General features: G+C 55.5%; 1 protein-coding gene across 4 annotated transcripts in view; it reads right to left on the bottom strand.

Annotated features, from left to right (window-relative positions):
- Positions 1-336: 336 nt before the first annotated feature.
- Positions 337-19155, bottom strand: part of ADCYAP1R1 (ADCYAP receptor type I) — a 55446-nt gene continuing 36627 nt past the window's right edge. For 2 of the 4 annotated variants that reach the window (XM_060020685.1, XM_060020686.1), the window contains 5 exons: positions 18116-18207; positions 11095-11178; positions 7819-7948; positions 6366-6407; positions 337-5142 (listed from right to left, as the gene is read on the bottom strand). In XM_060020685.1, coding sequence (XP_059876668.1) covers positions 4954-5142; positions 6366-6407; positions 7819-7948; positions 11095-11178; positions 18116-18207 — 537 coding nt within the window. In that variant the 3' untranslated portion in view covers positions 337-4953. The remainder of the gene's footprint in view (positions 5143-6365; positions 6408-7818; positions 7949-11094; positions 11179-18115; positions 18208-19155) is intronic. The other 2 variants (XM_060020687.1, XM_060020688.1) reach the window with 1 other exon arrangement.

Here is a 19155-nt window from a genome sequence, read left to right as displayed (position 1 = left end):
GATAGCCAGTGGCCACTCTCATAAAACAATATAAAGGCCATGAAGCAACAAAGACTATGAGGTGAGCTGCTTCCATTTCTAGGAACCCAGAACATCCAAGTGACCTCGATTCCACTCAGGTTGCATGATCCTTGCAGGTCCTTTTGAGGTCAGGACTTTACTCTTCCAAGTCCATTCTAAGGTCACTCAGGCCCATTCTCATACCTTTCCCTTGGACTCGAAAAGGCTACAGGACCTTATAGACTGGATTACTCTGGGGGATCAGATTTCCTCCCCTTCCACCTCCTCTCCTCCCTGCCCTCCACTTCTGCCAAGTTACAGCCACCAGGAAAAAATGATAAGACATTTATTGAATCATCTATAGCAGTTTGACATTCTTAAAATCCCGGACAAGGTTGTGAGCACAGCGGTAGCAGTGAGGTCTGTGGGGCTTATCTTTATTGTGGGAGATGAGACCCAGGTGGGCCCGGCTCCCACAGCGAGCCTGGACCACGTCTGGGATGCCAGGGGCGTCCCCACTCCAGCCCTCACAGGGGCAAAGCTACAGAAGACAGACATAAGACAAGACACACATGGCCAAGCACAGACACATCCCAGGACATTGAGTTCAGGAAAAGGAGAAAAATGAGCACACAGCCCTTGAGGGATGTCCCAGATTCTTGAAGGATCCCCATGGGGGTGGCATGGAAACACTAACATCACCCACATGGAAGTCTCCTCATTCTATCCGAAGAACAAACGCCCAACTAATGGGAATAAACGTGGAATTCTGTGTCCATCAGCGCCCACTGGCCTCCCCCTCCACCCCCCAGTGCTGGTGGTTTTGCAAATGGGGCAAAGGTTAACCCAGGAGGGCTCAAAGCAGTTGACAAACAACATGGGGTCCCGCTTTCAGAGGTCTTCACCCCACTAAACAGCTCACACCTGTGTAGTTTCCAAAGCCCTTCCATATGCAAGGGCATCTCACCTCAACCTTGCCCCTGACCCATGGGCCAGACTGAAAATCATGTCCACCCATTTCTCAGATTAGGAAGCAGAGGCCCAGAGAGTGCCTGTGCCTTGGAGCACAGAGCAGGTGGTCAGGTGAGGCTAGAACGCAGGTCTCCCCTCACCACACCGACTCCACTGTCCCTCCTGCAGTCTGGCGTCCCGACAACCTCCGTAACCGGAGCCCTTCTCCTGCGCAAGGCTGAATATTTTCTGGTCGGAAGCTTTACTGGGTGTCTTGTTCTGGCTCACGTGCAGGGGGGCACATATTGGCAGGCCATTTCCCCATTCAGGTTTGTAAAGCATCCTGGGTCGCCAGATGGTGCAGGCACTGTGCTAAGCCCACCTGTCTGCGTCTTCTCATCAGCCCGATGGGGAGGTTTGACCTGCAGATCTCCAAGTTTCCTCCCAGCTCTAGTACTTTGTGAGTTTCCCCAAAGATACATGAAGGAGTCCAGGCCAAACAACAGGTCAGTGGCAAAACTGGAAGACGCCCAGGTCCCCTGCTCCCTGCTCAGGGCTCTTCCAGAGGCATCCATGGTCACTGGGCCCAAGTAGGAACTTATGATGACAAAGCACTCCCTGCTTTCACTCTGAAGTGGCCTTGAGTGGATCAAGGGTACTCACAGAATTACAAAGAAGCCTCTTGTAGCTTTCCTTCCGGGAAGGGAGAGGGTCAGATGAAGGAGGTGGGTGATAACGGACTTGAGGGTACTTCAAGGCTCGGGCCCCAGCTCCAGCTCTCTGGCCCTATGCCCTAGAGAAGCCGGTTCAGGGAGGGGTGTGGGTTAGAGAAGGAATCACTGCAGGCCCCTGGATATGTCAAGGAGGGTCACGGAGCTGCCCACTGAGACAGAGAACATGGCCTGGCCTCAGGCATGGTGGGAAGTCATGAAGTCTGTCGTGCTGGGGACCGCCAGAGAGCCCCTGAACCCCGATTCCCACACTCTGACCCCTCACGGTTTCCCTGACAGGCTCAGCATCTTTGACTTGGAGTCCCATTTCCCCCAGGGCTAGAGTCTCTCTCTTGATACTGCTTGACAGCACAGTCATGACAGAGGATGAGAGATTTCTTCATCCCAAGGAACACTCTGCCTCCCCTGGGTGAGTTCTGTCCCTTAGGATTGCACAGCACAAAAACAACCCCTTTCTAGAGACACGGAGTCAGATAACTCTGCTCCTCTCCAGCCCAACCGTTCCCAAGGCCCTTCGGCCCCTCCTCACTCAGCATGATTTCCTACCTGTTCCTGGTCCAGGTGAATACTGCAATCCTTGCCTGGAGCCCATTCCCAGGAGATGGCTGATGTCTAGACGAGAATCTCCGAGATACAGTGGGCTATAAAAGCTAGCTAGTCTTATTGCCCATTTTACAGGTTTGAAAAAGCAGGTCAGAGAGGGAAGGGTGGTACCCAGACCTTATACTGTCCCCCCACTGCCTGTGACCCTGAAGAACAGCTGCCTGACCTCCTGGAGCATTCAAAATACATCGGGCGCATCTGCTCACAAGGCTGGCAATAATTTGTTCAGAGACAAAAAGCAACCAACAGGAACCTGGAACCTCTACGAGGATGCAGGCCCACAGCTCAGGGGGCAGCATGGCATGGGGATTCGGGGTAGATTTTGCTTTTGCTATTTTGTGATGATATATGTATAAGATCAAACCCTCTTCTTCCACAGTGAAGCAGACCTGCTGGTGGGGGCGAGGATGAAGAAACAGGGTCCAAACTCAGGGTACCGCTCCTAGGATCTGGGGGTAGCCATTGCCCACCCAGACGTGGCACCCTGCCCCAGCCGGGACACAGCTGGGTCTGCATATCATGCCCTGTCCAGCTGTCCCTGGCCTGAGCCTTCCCTCTCACTGTGGTGTCCAAATGTAAGAGACAGATGTCCCATTTCTAAGAAAGGGAGAGTACACAGCATCCAACCTCCCTCCACTCATACACAAACACAGACATTTCAGAACCGCAGACGATACACATAACAATGGTGCCCTTTTACCCGCCCTGGCTTTGAACTGGAGAATTACTGAAGCACAGAGCCTGGAGAAGCACTAGAAGTCGCCTCATGTCATGAATGGGGAAACTGAGGCCCAGAACAGGGATCACTGTGTCCACTATCTCAGCAGTCTGAGCCCAGCTGGGGCAGACTGTGTGTCTCTGGACACCCCCTCAGGTAACACACGTGGCTCCCAGACAGAGGGAAGGGGATCATGAGGCAGGTAGGTGTAGGGTGGGAAGGCCGCCACACACTCCATGGCCAGCCTGAGTCGCCGTGTGTGCCTGGAGCAGGGAAAGCAGGCCCTGCCCTCCTCTGGCTTAGCCAAGACCCAGGGTCCACAGTGCTTCCCTGGACATGGAGCTTATCTGTAAACCAAGCACTAGGCCCTTCTCCAGCCACTTCGAAGGCCTCTCCAGGAACACGTCCCTTCGTCCCCTGGGCCTCTTCCTCTCTATAAAACCAAGCAAAGCAACATTCCCCATCCTCCCAAACTCTCCACGTGTTCCAGAACGTGCCCGTCAAACAAGCCCACACACACACTTGGACAGAAACACCACAAGCTGACACAAACGAGGGGGGCCCCGCACAGGGGCCACTGCATTCTAGCACTTTCCTCCACCTGTCCTGAACCTGGTTCTGCCCCAGTTTAAATTCTTAGGGTGTGGTCTGGTAACGTGTGGCTGGGCAGCCACTCCTCCCATCAGCAGCCCCTGCTAACAAGCATGGCAGGTGTGGCTTCCCCTCCCAAACCCTACGACACCCCGGCATCCGTGCTGACTCCATGTCTAAAGCGCACAGAGGGAAGTCTTTGCAGAGGTCTCCAATTTCATTAGCTGAGCCCAAGCCAGAGAAAGCTGGTGACGGAGGCTCCTCGTGGTCCGGGGCGGTGGGGGGGCGATGAAGGGGAGCCCTGGGCCCTGGGCACGTGGAGGTGTAAGGTGCTTCGCGATTCACTGATATCACAGAAAGGTGGCTGGTTCATCCCAGTCATGGCTTTGACTTCGAGGGGGAGGGGGAGGGCTTAGGGGCTCTATATGGTGAGCGTAGTTGGGGAAGAGTTTCTCTGAGGCATCCATCTCTCAATGTTCTGCAACTGATGCCTGGGGACAGGAGGCACAGAAGGGAAGCTACCAGATGAACCCCCGCCTACCTTGAGTCAGGGGTAAACTAATGGAGGTGGTGAAGGTCTTCTTCCATGGGTCCCTCCAAACTCTTTCCATCTCCATTCCAATCACATCCACTTTTCTGGCTCCTGGCAATTTTTCTTGGGCCAAATGAAAAGCACCAGAACTTTCTCTGGCCTTAGCCCCACATCCAAACTGAAGACTCTGACTGGAAGAGCCCTGGAGCTTTCCCACTGTCTGATACCCAGGAACTGGGCACCTGGATACCAAGATGTTGGGTGAGCATGGGTCTCGCCTGCACCGAAAAGCACTCCACGCTGGACCTCTGGCAGCCTCGGGGACTGGGCCAGGCCTGAAAAGAGCCACGGGGTGGCGAGCAGACTCAAAGAGTCCATACCGAGAGTCAGACACTGCAGGGGGGCTGTCAGGCAGGGCCCACCCCGAATCCACCAAAGCAAGGTCACCAGCCTCAGCTCACAAGGCCTCCCACACAGGGTCAGGCGATCACTGAGGCTGGTGGGGACAGGGTCTGGTGGAGCTGGGGACCTGCCTGAGGTGAGCAGGGACACAAGGTAGAGGGGGAGGGATGGGACGACTTTCCCAAAATTAAGGAGTATTTACATGTCTGGGGTCAACGCCCAGGGGCCCACGGTGGGCGGGGCCAGCGCCAAAACGGGGAGGGGAAATACCCGTCTGCGCCCTGCATCCTTCTCCCACCTCGGGGAGCTGGGCTCCCAGCCCAGGGCCAGCCCGAAGGGAGAGAAGAGGCACAGCACGCGTGGGCCGGCGCCCACCCACCCGAGCCCCAGCCGCTGTTCCGAGGAGAGGAGGGGGCAGGGTGGGCTCAGGTGGCCAGGTTGTCGGCTGGGAGGCCAGACATGCGGATCTGGGAGCTGCTTTTGCTCAGGATGGAGAGCTGGGTGCCCCCGTTCACCCCGCTGCTGGCCAGGGACGGGTGCCGGTGCTTGAAGTCCATGGTGAAGTAGCGGTTCACCTTCCAGCTCCGCCACTTCCGCTTGATCTCCGCCTGCACCTGCGGGGGGCAACTCGGGCGGTCACTTCTGGGCAGACACCCTCCCACACCTCACCTGCCCGCCTGCCGGCCCTGGGGCCCCTCCCAGGCGGGCACTCCCATTAACGGTGGCTGCAGATGAAGATCGCCTGGAGAGCTTTAAAAACCCAGATGCCCAGACCATATCCAAATCTCTGGGGTGGGGCACCCATATGTTTTAAAGCTTCCCAGGGGATTCCAATACGCCGTTAGGGTTGAGGATCGCTAAATAAAGCACCCTTCTGGGCCAAGACCCCCATGCTGCTCTTAGCATGGTGCGCGCAGGGCATGCCCAGTTTCAGCGTCCACATACCCACCCCCTTCGCCAGCACTTCTGTGCGGTGCCGGCACCCTCGACCTCCAGGTCCGGCTCCCACTTCCACCGTCGGTCCTGACAAGCTGCTTGTACTCCGACTTCTTGTGTCTCCCAGCCACTCCCTGCAGGGCCCTGTCTGCCTCTCCATATCTACCCTTATCTGACCCTTCGGTAGGTGGTCTGAGCTAATCTTCTTATTTCTCAGATGCAAAAAGAGGAGGAAGCCTGCCACAGTCACCCAGCCAAGGCCCAAGCACTTGGTGCAATGACTTCTGCCCGCTCTCCAAAGCCATCCACCCATTCAGCCCCCATCCCCATCTCAGCATCTCTGTTCTGCACTCTGCTCAAAACCCTCACCCTAACAGGCCTGGAAATGGAGCATTACTAGAAGGTTCCAAGCCGCTCCCCAGGGTCCCTCAAGTCCCGCTCTTACAGGGGATGGGTTTGGGCAGGCAGGCCGGCCTGCTGGGGGCAGGGCTGAACTTTGGATAGCTCCCCACTCAGCACCCCTGCCCATCACCAGCCTCAGAAGCTGTATGTATCATCTCCTGTGCTTTGTCCTTCCTCACTTTCGGTTCGCCCTGACTAAGGTGTGTCTTACGGTGAGAGCCCTCCCAGGTGGGTCTGCACTCAACAGTTGGTGCCTTTATGGAGGGAGCTCGGCTCTGGAGGCTGGGCCTCAGCTGCACAGCAGGCAAAGCGGGAGAGAATCTGGCACAGGGTGGAGGCCGTCAGGAGACGCCGGCACAGCTGCCGGCCCCCTCCTGTAGGTGCTGGGAATGTGGCAGAGTCAAGGTCGGGAGGATCAGCCCTGTGCGCCCAGCAGGCCACAGCCCTGTCTGCTCCCCAGCAAGCTGTACCTCCACTGCTAAGAAGGCCAGGATCTTACCTCCCCATTCAGAAAACAGTAGAGAACAGCCACCACAAAGCCCTAGGGAGAGAAGACAAACAAAACCTGAGAATGCCAGCAAGGAGCCCTCCACCCGGGGTGCGTGGGAGGCCGCAGGAGCAGCGAGTGACACCAGGAAGCAGAAAACTAAGATGATCTGAATGCAGGCACCTGCCTGGGCATCCGCGGTAAGATGGGAAAAGTTCCGTTCCACCAGGATGGCCACGTCCATGAAGCCAAGTGGCTGGCGGGGGCGTTCCCTCCCACTGACAACCCTGGCTTTGGATCTCACATTCCCTTGGTCAAATTCTTCCCATTCCCAAGGGCCAGCTCTAACCCACGTTCTAGAGGAGGCCTTCCCTGCACGCCCCAGAGTGTCCTCTGGGCTCCCCAGCCAGCCCGCAGACCCCCTGAGGGCAGCAGTCCTACAGGACAGAGCAGTCCTGTCTGTATCCGCCACCACCTCCCCACTCCACCCTCCCGCGGCCAGACACCCTCGTACGCAGAACACACAGAACACCACGGAAGTGCCTGGGGCAGAGTAGGTGCTCGGCTCTTCTACACACATTCTTGACTTATATTCTGTGCATTCAGAATTCTTGTGCTGAGACAGGAACCCCAGGCTCTGACTCCCAGGCTGGGGCTTCGTCAACAAACCTCCCAGCCTTCCCAGGCTAAGAACCCGAACAGGTAAAATGGCTTTGAATTAAAATGGGGCAAGGGAGAGGGTCCGGTCAGATACACAGAATAACTTTGCGACCATCGAGGTCAAATACTCCTCTAAACAGCTGGGCTAGGGAGAGGCGCTCTATCCTGGGGACTTTCAAGGGAGCCACCCACCACCTTCACTGCCCCACTCACGCGCCCACCTGTTCATTTACTCACTACGCGTCCTCGCACTGACTCACTCACCCCTTCACGCACTCATTTACAGCCCCGCTTACTGATTCCTTCATGCACGGACTTACTAGTCTCTGGCTCTCTCATTCCCTGGGTCCCTTATTCACATATCTGTTTGCTCATCCCCCCGTTCAGCTCATTCAGCTCCCTGTGACCAGATCCTGCGCTGGGGATCTGTCTTACTTGGGTAAGACAAAGCTCCAGCACTCACGGGGTGCACGTTCTACAGGCTGAAGTCAGAGAGGTCTCTTGAGGCCACTCTGCCCACCCCCGGGGCCGATGGTGAGGGGCGGGGAGCTGCCGCCTTTGATTGCCCAAGGGAGGCCTGGCTCAGGACACCCAGACGCAGCAGCAACAAGAAAATAACAGCGTGTCTTCTCGTGGGAGCCTAGAGGGTGGACAGTAGAAAGGGCTCTCCCAGCTCCCTTCTAATCTAGTCCTATTATTCCAGAGGTGGAACCTAGAATAGGTTAAAGACATAGAACCACCAGCAAGGGAGAGGCCAGGGCCCTGGCTCCCCATGAGTTCTGCCCTCCACACACACCACACCTACCTGGAAGGAGCCCAGCCCCAGCTCAAACACAAGTCTCTCCCTCTTGCTGACGTCCTCTGGGGAGAAAGCAAAGACCGTGTAGTGGATTCCAAATAGTGGGATGAGCAGCAGGGTGGACCGGGCGAGCCGTCTGTGGGGAAAGAGCAAAACCGCTGCTCCGGGAGCTGCCAGGGCTTGGGGCCAGAGCCATGCAGGGCAGAGAAGCCCAGTCCCAGCCCCTACTCTCCCCCGGAGCTGGGGCCCTTATCCACGGGCTCCCTCAGGATTCTCTCCCGGTGCGTGGGGCCTGGGGGAGATGGCAGCCAACAGAGCCCAGGCTTCCAGAACTCCCTGGGAAGTGCTGGGGAGACAACCCCCTGTCTGCAGGGCACCCATCCCTCTAGGCCATGCCGGTATCCCGTACAACCACTAAACGTGCACATGTGAGTGTGTGATTTACACAGACCCTTTCTGGGAGGTGCGAAGCCTTTGGGAAAAGTGAAGTCAGGGCAAAACCCTGGGATTGGATTTGGAAGGACAATACGAGGTGTCCTCAAGCAAAAAAAGCATTCTCCTGCTCTGAAGAGCAGCTCCCCGTGCCTGGAAAGAGCAGCCCCTAGGGAACCACAGAGACCGTCGGCTTTCCTGAGTCTGGGGCTAGCCAGGCATGCTCGTGGAGAGGGACGGAGAGGCGCTGATGACAGGGAGGCGGGTGGGGAGCACTGGGTAGACCACAGAAGGAGAGACACGGGAGGGGTCCTAGGAAGGATTTACTGACTCCGAGCATAAACAGGAGGAACCTGCCACCTGGGAAACTGAGCTGGGGGAGCAAAGGCTGTCTGCTCAGGTGGGAGTAGAACGGGCAAGGGAGAAACGGCCCAAGGGACCTCAGTACTCTCTGAGGCCAGCTCTTCTGAGGTTCCTCTGACTGCAACTGGCTCCTGGGCCCAGTGGGGAGGGGCTCTTGTCTGAGAGGGTGGGGTACAGAAGCCACAGGAAAACATCAAGAGTAGGCATGGCGACGTGCTCTTTGTGGGTCCTGCTCCGGGGGGAGGGCGGTTCCCAGAGGGTCTCCAAAAGGGGGGACCCCGTCTCTGCCCACCCCAGCAGACTGGCTCCCTTTGGATCTCCTGGAAGAGCCAGCCCCGCCTGACAGGTGCAGTCCTCCCCCTGGGCCCTCCTAGCAGAGCTCGGCCCACCAGCGTGGGCAGCGGGGTACGGGGGTGGCCGTTTGACTTGGGGCAGTCACGCCGTGTGCCCCTCCCTCCCTCTTTCCCATCCCAGCCTTTCTGGGAGAGAATGTTCTACTGAATGTGGGGCCTCCGGATTTCAGGAGTAGAATCCACGGAGTCTGAGTGATGCCCGTGGCTGACCAGCATCTACCAAGAAGGAAAGGATGGGGAAGGGGAAGAAAGAAAAGCAGGGGAGGGGACACAGCGGAAGGGGAAGGAATAGCCTGGGGAGACCTTCAGGTGGACCAAGGCTCAGTCCCGGAAGTAAACAGCCCCTCGAGTGCCCAGTGCCCACCAATCCTCCCCGTGCTCACTGACTGCCCATTCTACAGGACCTGGGGGTGCCTGGACCAGAGCGGGCGCCAACAGGATCTGAGGGGCTCCCACTCGGAGCCCAGCTGAGTTTGGGAGTGGTCTAGCCTCTCATGTGTCTGTCCTCTCTCGGATGTGGCTCTCTGAAGGCAGGCACGGGACCTCACTTAACTGTCATCTGCCCTGGCCAGCACACGCCCTGCACAGGGCTCACACTCGGAAAGTGCGTGTCCATGAAGGGATGGCCACACGGGCCCGGGATGAACACCTGGGAGCCCTTGACACTGAGCATGACCTGAGAGCCCTGCTCATGCTCATCTCCAGGCACCCAGAGGGCAGCGAGAAGTGCTGGCTGGAGAATGAAAGTCCAAAAGGAAGAGGACAGTGGCCTGGAAACGCAGGCGTGTGGACATCTTGTGGGTGCCTCTGTGACCCTGCCTAAAGGGGTTACTTTAAAAGAGCAGCTTAACTCAAGAAGCTGAGGAGGGAAGGCAGCCCGGGGATGTGCCGCGGTCCCTGCCTTCTTGCCTCCTCTCCCCAGAATGGATCTGTTTCCAGGGATCTGCCCCTGACGTTTGAAAAGTGCCCTGGAAACCAAAAGGCCAAACTTCTCCAGCTTCCGTGGTGGTGGCGGATGGGACAGGTTTGGTACGTGAGAAACACAACCTTTCAGGCCCTTCCCGGCCCCAGGCAGATGTGGCGAATGCAGCAGGGCATCCCACAGTATAGTCCAAGGGCAACGCCTTCCCTCCCCTGTGGCCCCAGTGCAGCCCAGGAATAATCAGGGACTTCTGCCAGGGACCCAGGGCACCCGCATGACTCCTTTTGGTAGATGGGACAGTGGAGGCAGGTGAGGAAGTCACTAGGTCTCAGAGTCCGAGGACCTCTGTCCTTCGGAGGCCTTGGGATGGGAACATATGGTGTGAACCTTGGAACCCCGCGTTGAGGAGTCACAGACTCAACGCTACGATCTGATTAACCCAGAGAGACCGCGGCACAGGGCCTTGGCCTCTGTCTTCCTGCCCCAAGGAGGCATCACCGGGCCTCCGGTGTACAAAGAAGAGCTCCAACGGTCAGAGCCCCCCGAATTCCAGTGGGCTCCCCCACTTAAAGGGGTGTCCAAGTTGGAGCTGAGGCTCCAGCAAGAGATGCCCCAGGACTCCCTGGGTTCAAATCCTCACCCTGCCAACCGTGTGGCCTTGGGCGAGTCATTTCACCTCTCTGCGCTTCAGTTTCCTCACCTGTAAAATGAGGATAATACAAGTACCCACCTAATAGGCTTGTGTGGGGAGCCAGCCACTCAGCACGTTCGGTGGGAGTGAGGTGCGTGGGGTGAGGGTCCCGCCCCCTGCAGGAGGACAGCCTAAATGAACTCAAGCTCAAGGCCCTTAGAAATAATCTGGCAGTTGCAAAGATTGAAACCCAGAGACGTGGGGATTGGCGGAAGACCACACAGCACGACAGCGGCAGTGGCAGAGGCTTCTGCACCGGCCGCGCCCCACCTGCTCCACAGTGGGCACAGCCCCATGCCCGCAACCTCCCCTCCTGCCCCAGGCCACGAGGTTGCAGAGAACTCACAAGACACACAGATGTCAACATGCAACAGCTGGGAAAGGGCTTGGGGCTGGAGGCACAGGCTCGCTCCCTGCTCTCCTCCAGCCTGGGCGGACGCAAGCTCTGGGCGGCGGCAGCAGCAGCATGCGTCCCCCTCCCGTCCAGAGCACCCGGCCGCAGCCACGCCACGCACACTTACAGAGTAATGGTGGACAGTTCTGACATCTTGCAAGGGTGCTGCTGAGCCCGCTGTGGCCTGCAGTAGCATTTCTGCACGCAGCTGCTGGGTGTGACAAGATGCGCATTACTGTCAGCTGCGGGCACTGGGCAACGAGGAACTGAGGTGGGACTTAGGGCGACACGGCTCACAGGGCGGGCAGAGAGGCCCAGGGTGTAGAGAGAGACAGGGCCGGGGCGTCACGTGGAGGAGAAGGAGGAAGCCAAGGGCCGAGACGTGGTCAGCTCTGGACGCAGAAATACACACCTCTACATATATACGTGTGTGCACGGACGCACAGGCACACGCGAGCCCTCACACTGGGAAACCGACAGGTGGTGGGGTTCGGGAGGGAGGGAACACGTGTGTTTGGAAGGTGGGGCCTGACTGGGGCTCACGCAGGGGACCAGGAACTGTCTCCAGAGTCAGCTCCAGGCACAGAGCATGGCCTTGACGGAGATCCCTCAGCAAGATGGGCAGCTGGAAACTCACGCCATGGACCTCACGCCGGCCCAGCCCTGGAATCAGGCCATTTCTGCACCTGCTTGTGAGAACCAGCTGGAGCACCCACTGGTCCTCCCCCCACCCTCCCCTCCCGCACCTTCCTCTGACTGAGCCCCCGGGTACCTCAGTGTGGGCCTAAGGGGAGCAGAGGTAGGATGGATGGAGCAGACCCATGAAACACGACACATCCACCATGTAAGTTAAAATTCAGTGAAAAATCCACTTCTTGGGTTGCCTGAGCCACACTACTAGGGCTCAACAGCCACAGGCAGCAGTGGCTCCTGGGCCGGACAGCATGGGTCTGGGGCATTTCCAACACTGCCGAGAGTTCCACTGCACAGTGCTGGCTGGACTTCTCGATAAAAGTTCAGAGGGCAGGGGCTGAAGGCTGAGAGAGAACCTTTCGGGCTCTGCCCCGCTGCCTGCGGAAACGAGTCACCTTAAGGAGACACCCACAGGTGGGCCCAGGATGCCCGTCCAGCTCTACCCGGCACTGGGCGAGGCACAGAGCTCTGCCTCCTCAGAGAGGTCTCAGGCTCAGTTTCCACCTGCTTGTGCTTGCGTCGGCACAACTCATTTGTTTCCATCTCTGACAAACATGGAAGAAATGGAGTAAGAGCTGTGTCACCTCGTCAGACTGCAGAAGAGGTGCCCATTTCACACCCCCTCCTCAGGCACCGTGTGGCGGAGCTCCTAGTAGCTGCTGGCGAACTGATCAACCTGAGGGGGTCGGATGCAAATAAGAACAGATACGCACAAAAAGGCCAGACCTTTGGCATTCATGGATTCATAATTTGTGATTCCCACTCTTTTAAGAGTAAGTCTGAAGGTCCTTGACATGTAGTGACACGTCATTTTGCTGAGGCGAACATGTGAATCACACACTTCAAAGATGGGGCAAGCCGAGGTCCACCCAGCATCCTTGCCTCAGTTATGTCTGTGGTTCTCTCATTTAATTAACAACATGTTTCAATTCACACCAGACTGTGAGATGGGCACTAGTGAACCATCATACAGATGACGGATGTTATGATGCTCTGCTACCCAGACCAGCAGTATCAGTACCACCTGAGAGCTTCTTAGAAATGCAGAATTTCAGAGACTGGCTCAGACCTGCTGCCTCAGAATCTGCGTTTTAACAAAATCCCTAGGTGCTCCACATGCAAATCAAAATTCCAGGAACACTGTTGTGAGGAAGTCATGTATTTGAGAAGTTTTTCATGTGCCTCAATGAATGTCAAAGGTCTGTTTTGTACACATACAAAGAGACAGATGGACACATACAAGTATGTTTTCCTCAATAATTAAAAGAGCTTAATTGGGTATTCAGGAATGGAAGCCATTCTAGTCTACAAATTTATTCTCTACCTTGCCCAGATTGAAAGGTTGACTACTCTCTCCTACAGCCAGTGGCCTGACCCCTCAACCTTGGCCTGGAAATCACAGAAATCAGGGTCCAGGAGCCCAAGAGCCCAAACCTCAGATGTCACTTCCTGCACACCCGAACTCTAAAGCTTCAGCTGTTCTCCTCTGAGACCCCCTTTCCCCAAACCTCCAATGACTGTTCAAAAGAATCCAGTGAAAAGAAACAAAAAGGAAAAGGGGTGGCAGAAAAGCCAGAGACAGGCATGAGAAAGAAAGACATCAGAATCTCTGAAAAGTCACTTGTTAGTGAAAAACAGAAAAGAAATGCAATCAACAGGAAGAGAGAAACCTAGGCTGGCTGATCAGCTCAGTTCTCATTTGGATCCAAGGGAGGATAAGAAACTCAGACAAGGGTAGCGGACGGAGGCTGCTTGGAGAACCCCACAGCAGGTGCACGGCTCACACCCACATCTGCAAGTCAGGGAGCCCTGGCTCCCGGGCCTGACTCTGCCAAGGCTTTGCTGTGTGTCTGCAGGAAGGTCAAAGCCATTTCTAGCCCATCTATAACCCAGGGATGCAGCACATGGTTTCTTCTGACCCTGCTTTGGTCTCAAGCTAAACTCCATGAATGCTGCGGTGTCTTCTGCGTGCAAGGCTGCCTGGGCTGTAGCCCCAGGATGCTAGACAGAGAGCCCTGCAGGGGAACCCTTTGTGGGCAGCACCCCTGTCTATTTCACCCTGCTCCTAGCGGTCAGCATAGCATTGGACACTCGGCAGGCCCACAGAATGTTGTGACCTGAGCTAAACGTTCTCCATAGGGTCCCTCCTGGTGCTAAGATGCTGTGTACCCACAGAGCCCCGGCCCAGTCCCCAGGGAGGCACTCCCCACCACACTGGTACGCCAGCCAGCAGCCCAGTTCAGCAGATCTTGGAGTTTCCCTGCCCACCCTCCTTCTCCCCCACCGCCCCCCCAATGAGGACCAGCCAGCCCTCAGTGCCCCTGGCCTGACCTGGGGGGGTCAGGGCACCTGAGCTCAAAGCTTTGTTTGACCACTGACTTGCTGATTTTAGGTGTTGCCACTTTCCTTCTCTGGACTTCAGTTTCTCCACCTGCAAAATGGGGGCAAACATTCCCTACTGCCAATCCCTAACAGGAGCTGTCAGGATAGGGTGCTCCCAGACAAGGGAGAGAGTGCTTTGGAAGGAGAAGATAGAGCCCCATGTGAACTGGGAGCCTTAGGCTGTGGGCTGAGAGCTTCCCGGCTGCACTTCTGCCTAGACATGGAAAAGTCTGTCTTCAGAGGCGAACGTCATCCCTCCGACACTGGGTAGGTCACAGCCCTGCTGCGCTATATGCTATCGGGTTGGCCAAAAAGTTCGTTCGGGTAACATCTTACGGAAAAAACCTGAACAAACTTTTTGGCCAACCCAATACATCACGGTGTCTGTTCTCCTTCCTTTACCCCAAGGTGCCGTGGGGACCTGCTCTGTGGGATGCCTGAGGGAAATACAGATGGGGTTTCCCTCCCTGACCCCAGACCCAAGCGGCAGCTCCCAATGCCCATCTTGCAGCAGGGAGAGCACTGGGAATAAAGCCAGCTCCCTGCAGGGCCAGGCCTGAGATGCTCTCAGCACAATCAGTGTCTGCCCTGAAACCTCACCCTCCTGTTTCTCAACCAGTTGGCTTCTCACAGAGGTAAACTCTGGTCCCCGAGACAAGGCAGGCTAACCCTGACCCCAGAATGGGGCTGAGCCCAAACCCTCTGCCCCAAACCAAGTCGAGCCTAAGCGCAGGCTTAGCCCCGACCCAGGCCCACACTCCATGCCTGGCCACTGCCCAAGTCCTGAGCTCAGCCACTCCTACCAGCCAGTGAGAGAATGGAGGTGGCTCAGGGCCACTGTCTCGCTGCAGGAGCCCCAGCCCCCAACAGGTCCCTCTGTGGCTGGGTCGGGAGCGCCGTCTTGGTCTAGGGAGGAGGACAAACCCTGATCATCTGAGCAGCTGGAACCAACCTACAGGAAGGGGAGTGAATGCTGGTCTGAGGGCACAGGCAGGGGGTCCTCTCGGGCTTTCTTGGGGATGCCCAGGCTTAAATTTGTTCTGGAAACAGAGGAAAAACCCGGAAAGCTGTTGTGGGCAGATATGAAAGGATATCAGCCCAACACGTAACTCTGTTGACCCAAGGGGACTCGGACGCAGCCCCTAAATCTCCCTCTCCTACCATGTCATGCCCCTTTTTTAATCCCCCCCATTGTCTACCCCCCTCCCCACCTGCAGCAGACACCTCCCAGCTCAAAGCACTCCAGGTGGGGCAGTTTTTTACAAGGCTGGAACCCACTGGGGCCTCTTCTTCCAGGAAGCCTTGTTTAACACTATCTTCCTGTCTGTAAGGTCAAGAAGTGCTGATGGTGCAGATGATGGTGGAAATGATGGTGCAGTCGAGTTTGAAGTCAAGGGTCTGCCTGCACTGTGGCTATGGCCTCACTCTTTCCTGCTGGATTCATCTAACTTCACTGATAACTAGTTCCCTTGGCTGTAAAATGGGGATTATGTTTAATCCAGATTTGCCGTGTGGGCATTAAACGTGCATGTACTGAATGGCAAGTGTTTTTAAATGCTCTGAAGTTCTTCGCGGCATGGCCACTTTGAATGTCCCTCACTTTCACCAGTAGGGTCTCCTGGACCCTAGAAACACTCAAGCATGATGCTGCATTTAATGGGATCAAGCTGATCCCTTGTCCTGTGTCAGCCCTCCCACCTGGCTCGCAGACCACATCCACCTGAGGTTTCATCTTTGGGGCTTGAGACGAGCACAAGTTTAGATTTCTCTCAAAAAAAAAATGCTGAGATTTGAGGGGGATTTTTTACACGATAAAAGTAAACCAGGGCTTCCCTGGTGGCGCAGTGGTTGAGAGTCCGCCTGCCAATGCAGGGGACACGGGTTCGTGCCCCGGTCCGGGAAGATCCTACATGCCGCGGAGCGGCTGGGCCCGTGAGCCATGGCCACTGAGCCTGCGCGTCCGGAGCCTGTGCTCCGCAACAGGAGAGGCCACAACGGTGAGAGGCCCGCATACCGCAAAAAAAAAAAGAGTACACCAACTACAGCCATACCCCTGGGATATTGTGGGTTCAGTTCCAGACCACAGCAATAAAGCGAATACTGCAATAAAGCGAAATATTACAATAAAGTAACTCACATCAATTCTGTGATTTCCCAGTGCATATAAGGGTTATGTTTACACTGTCCTGTAGTCTGTTAAGTGTGCAATAGCATAATGTCTAAAAAAAAAATGTACACACCTTAATTTGAAAACACTTCATTGCTAAAAAATGCTAATCATCTGAGCCTTCAGTGAGTCGTAGTAGTAACAAAGATCACTGATCACAGATCACCACAACTATAATAATGAAGACGTTTGACATATTGCGAGAATTACCAAAATGTGATGCAGAGACACGAAGTGAGCAAATGCTATTGGAAAAATGGGGCTGACAGACTTGTTCAACACAAGGTTGTCACAAACCTTTAATTTGTAATAAAAGCGATATCTGTGAAGCACAGTAAAGTGAAGCGTGATAAAATGAGGCATGCCTGCAGCTGGTTCTTTAAACGTTTGTACTTAAATGTATAAACCCTGTGCTAATTACAGATGGTTCTTACCTATGCATTAGGAAGGCCTGACAAGACTCTACCGCTCCCAGTCTACAATTTACCTTGAAAACCCTGGCTCCACACTTCCCTCCCTCCAGACCCTGGGGTTCTTGCTGCCTGGGGAGGGATGTCCAAGCTGGTAAAGTATGTCCGGGGTCAATAGAGGGTCCTTACTCAGGCTGCAGCTGAGCCACCATGTGTGACCCTGCACAGGCAGAGTGAGGGGAAGCTAGGAGAGGCCCCAGAGGAGAGGTGCCAGGGACCTCAGAAGAAGAAACAGATCCTACCAGGAAGCAAGGTGGGGCAGGAGCTGGGGGAACCATGGTTGCTTAGAGCTCAAAGGAGAGACAAGGCCGACTTTGCTACCCACCAGCTTCAGAGGCCCGAGATGACTGCTAGCGTGGGAACCAAGCCACCCTCAAGCAGGATAAGCAGGCCAGACGTAAGGACGTGGTTTCTGACACTGGACCAGAAAAGGTGAGGGGAGCGGTGGGGCCCTGTTTTGTGGCTCCTGGGGAAGAAGGCAGGAATGATCTCTCCGGGGCAGTTACTTGCAGACAGCTGGCCCTACCAGCCCATCAGGGCAGGGCCTCCAAGAGTTTATGACTTATGTGGATGAACAATTTCCAGCTACATAACATACACATATAAGCAAAGGTTGGTAAACATTTGCCAAAACATGAAAAAATAAAGGGCAATAAATGGAGAGCCAAAAGAAGGAGGGGAGGGGCGGTCAATGTAATCATCCTACACGCGGGGAGAAGCAAGCCTGACGGAACCAGGCCCTAGGCTAATCCCTGCCCCCAGTGGAAGGGCTATCACAGGAGAGGTACCCAGGCTGAACAGAGACCAGGGGCAATCTCCACTGACCTGGGGAAGCCTCAAGGAGCCTGAGGGAAGGATCTGGCGCTGATCCCTGAGCAGTTCCTGCCTCTCCCTCTCTCCGGGAGCATGGCAGGGTGGAGGAGCCCTCTGCTGGAGTCTCTCTGCTGTCCCACTTGTCCACTGGGCAGCCCATCAAGGTTCTGAGCCCCAGGTTGCAGCCTCTGATGGAGGCCGGACCAGCCCCCTCTGGTGCCACGAGAGCACTTCAGCTCCTTCTAACCTGCTCTCTCCTTAAACTGAGGACGCAACACATACGGCTTCCACGCCAGAGACTGTCCTCAGATTCCCTGTGCCTAGGTGGCCCCTCCAGCCAATCACAGGGCACCAACCTGCCTCCCCGGGGCCGGAAGTGCCTCACAGCACACACACCCAGATGGTCACGTTCCTGACCACAAAGCAAGAAGGGTGAGATGGAAGACGGCTGCGGGAGAGGTGGGCAACTATATTTTACAGGTACTTTAACCCAAAAGAATTCTTGCCAATGCCCGTGCGAGGGTACCCCGTCAGCGACACCCAGGCCTTCTCCTCCTGTGTCCTGTGTGCAGGGCCCATACAGCTGTTGGACTTGACCATGGCATTCACCTAATGGTACTTACAAGTAGATGCTGGACTCATTGCCTCCCATGTCTGGAGACTGAAGTTTCTGCACGAGGATGACAATGATGCCGACGAAGAGCACAAAGTTAACCTGAGAAGCAAAGAAAAACCAGATGAAAACGGTTCTGAGCAAAGACTTTCCACACCCCGGCCTCCGCACTGTCTGTTATTCCCCCGGCAGGGCCCTCCTCCCATCCAGGCAAGATCCCATCTAGGCTTAGAATCTTCAGATGGCAGCATGAACACTCATTCACCCCCCAGCCTCCCTCCATATCACTGAAATGACAGAAGAGAGAGATGAAGAAGAATTCCATAAGAGTACTGAGAAATAGCAAAGATTATCATGAGTGAGCCAGAAAAGGGAGCAATCTCTGGAAAAGAAAGAGCCAACAGTGTCAGGGTGATGGAAAAACTACAGTGCCAAGGAGAGAAGAGGCTATCGCAGAAGTGAGAGCTGTCCTCTGGAGAAACTCCAAGTCCAGAGTCACTGAATACAGAAAACCAGAATGGACAACCATATAAGTATTATTAATTAAAGGACTGCCTGGGAATAGCAATAACGTTTACCTTCAGACAAAAGCTCTCTAAACAAAGTGGGAAGCTGTGTGTATGGTGAGGAAGGAAGAGGGAGGGGAGCAAATGAAAAGAAACAAGGCGACTACGCGGCAACATCTGGCTGTAGCAAAGCAGCGCTCAAGGAGGAAACGGAGAGCCTAACACTAACTTAATAAAAAATAATAAATATTGAAAATAGAATAATTAACCATTCAAATCAAAATCTAGGGAAAGAGTACCACAAATTTAAGTTATACAAGAAAGAAGTTAAAGATAAAAATTCATTAAAGAGGGCTTCCCTGGTGGCGCAGTGGTTGAGAGTCCGCCTGCCGATGCAGGGGACATGGGTTCGTGCCCCGGTCTGGGAAGATCCCACATGCTGCGGAGCGGCTGGGCCCGTGAGCCATGGCCGCTGAGCCTGCGCGTCCAGAGCCTGTGCTCCGCAACGGGAGAGGCCGCAGCGGTGAGAGGCCCGTGTACCGCA

This window comes from Delphinus delphis, chromosome 9, assembly GCF_949987515.2.
Source record: "Delphinus delphis chromosome 9, mDelDel1.2, whole genome shotgun sequence".
NCBI lineage: Eukaryota > Metazoa > Chordata > Mammalia > Artiodactyla > Delphinidae > Delphinus > Delphinus delphis.
Note: the sequence above shows the minus strand (reverse complement) of the source record. Positions and strands in the feature narration are given on the sequence as shown.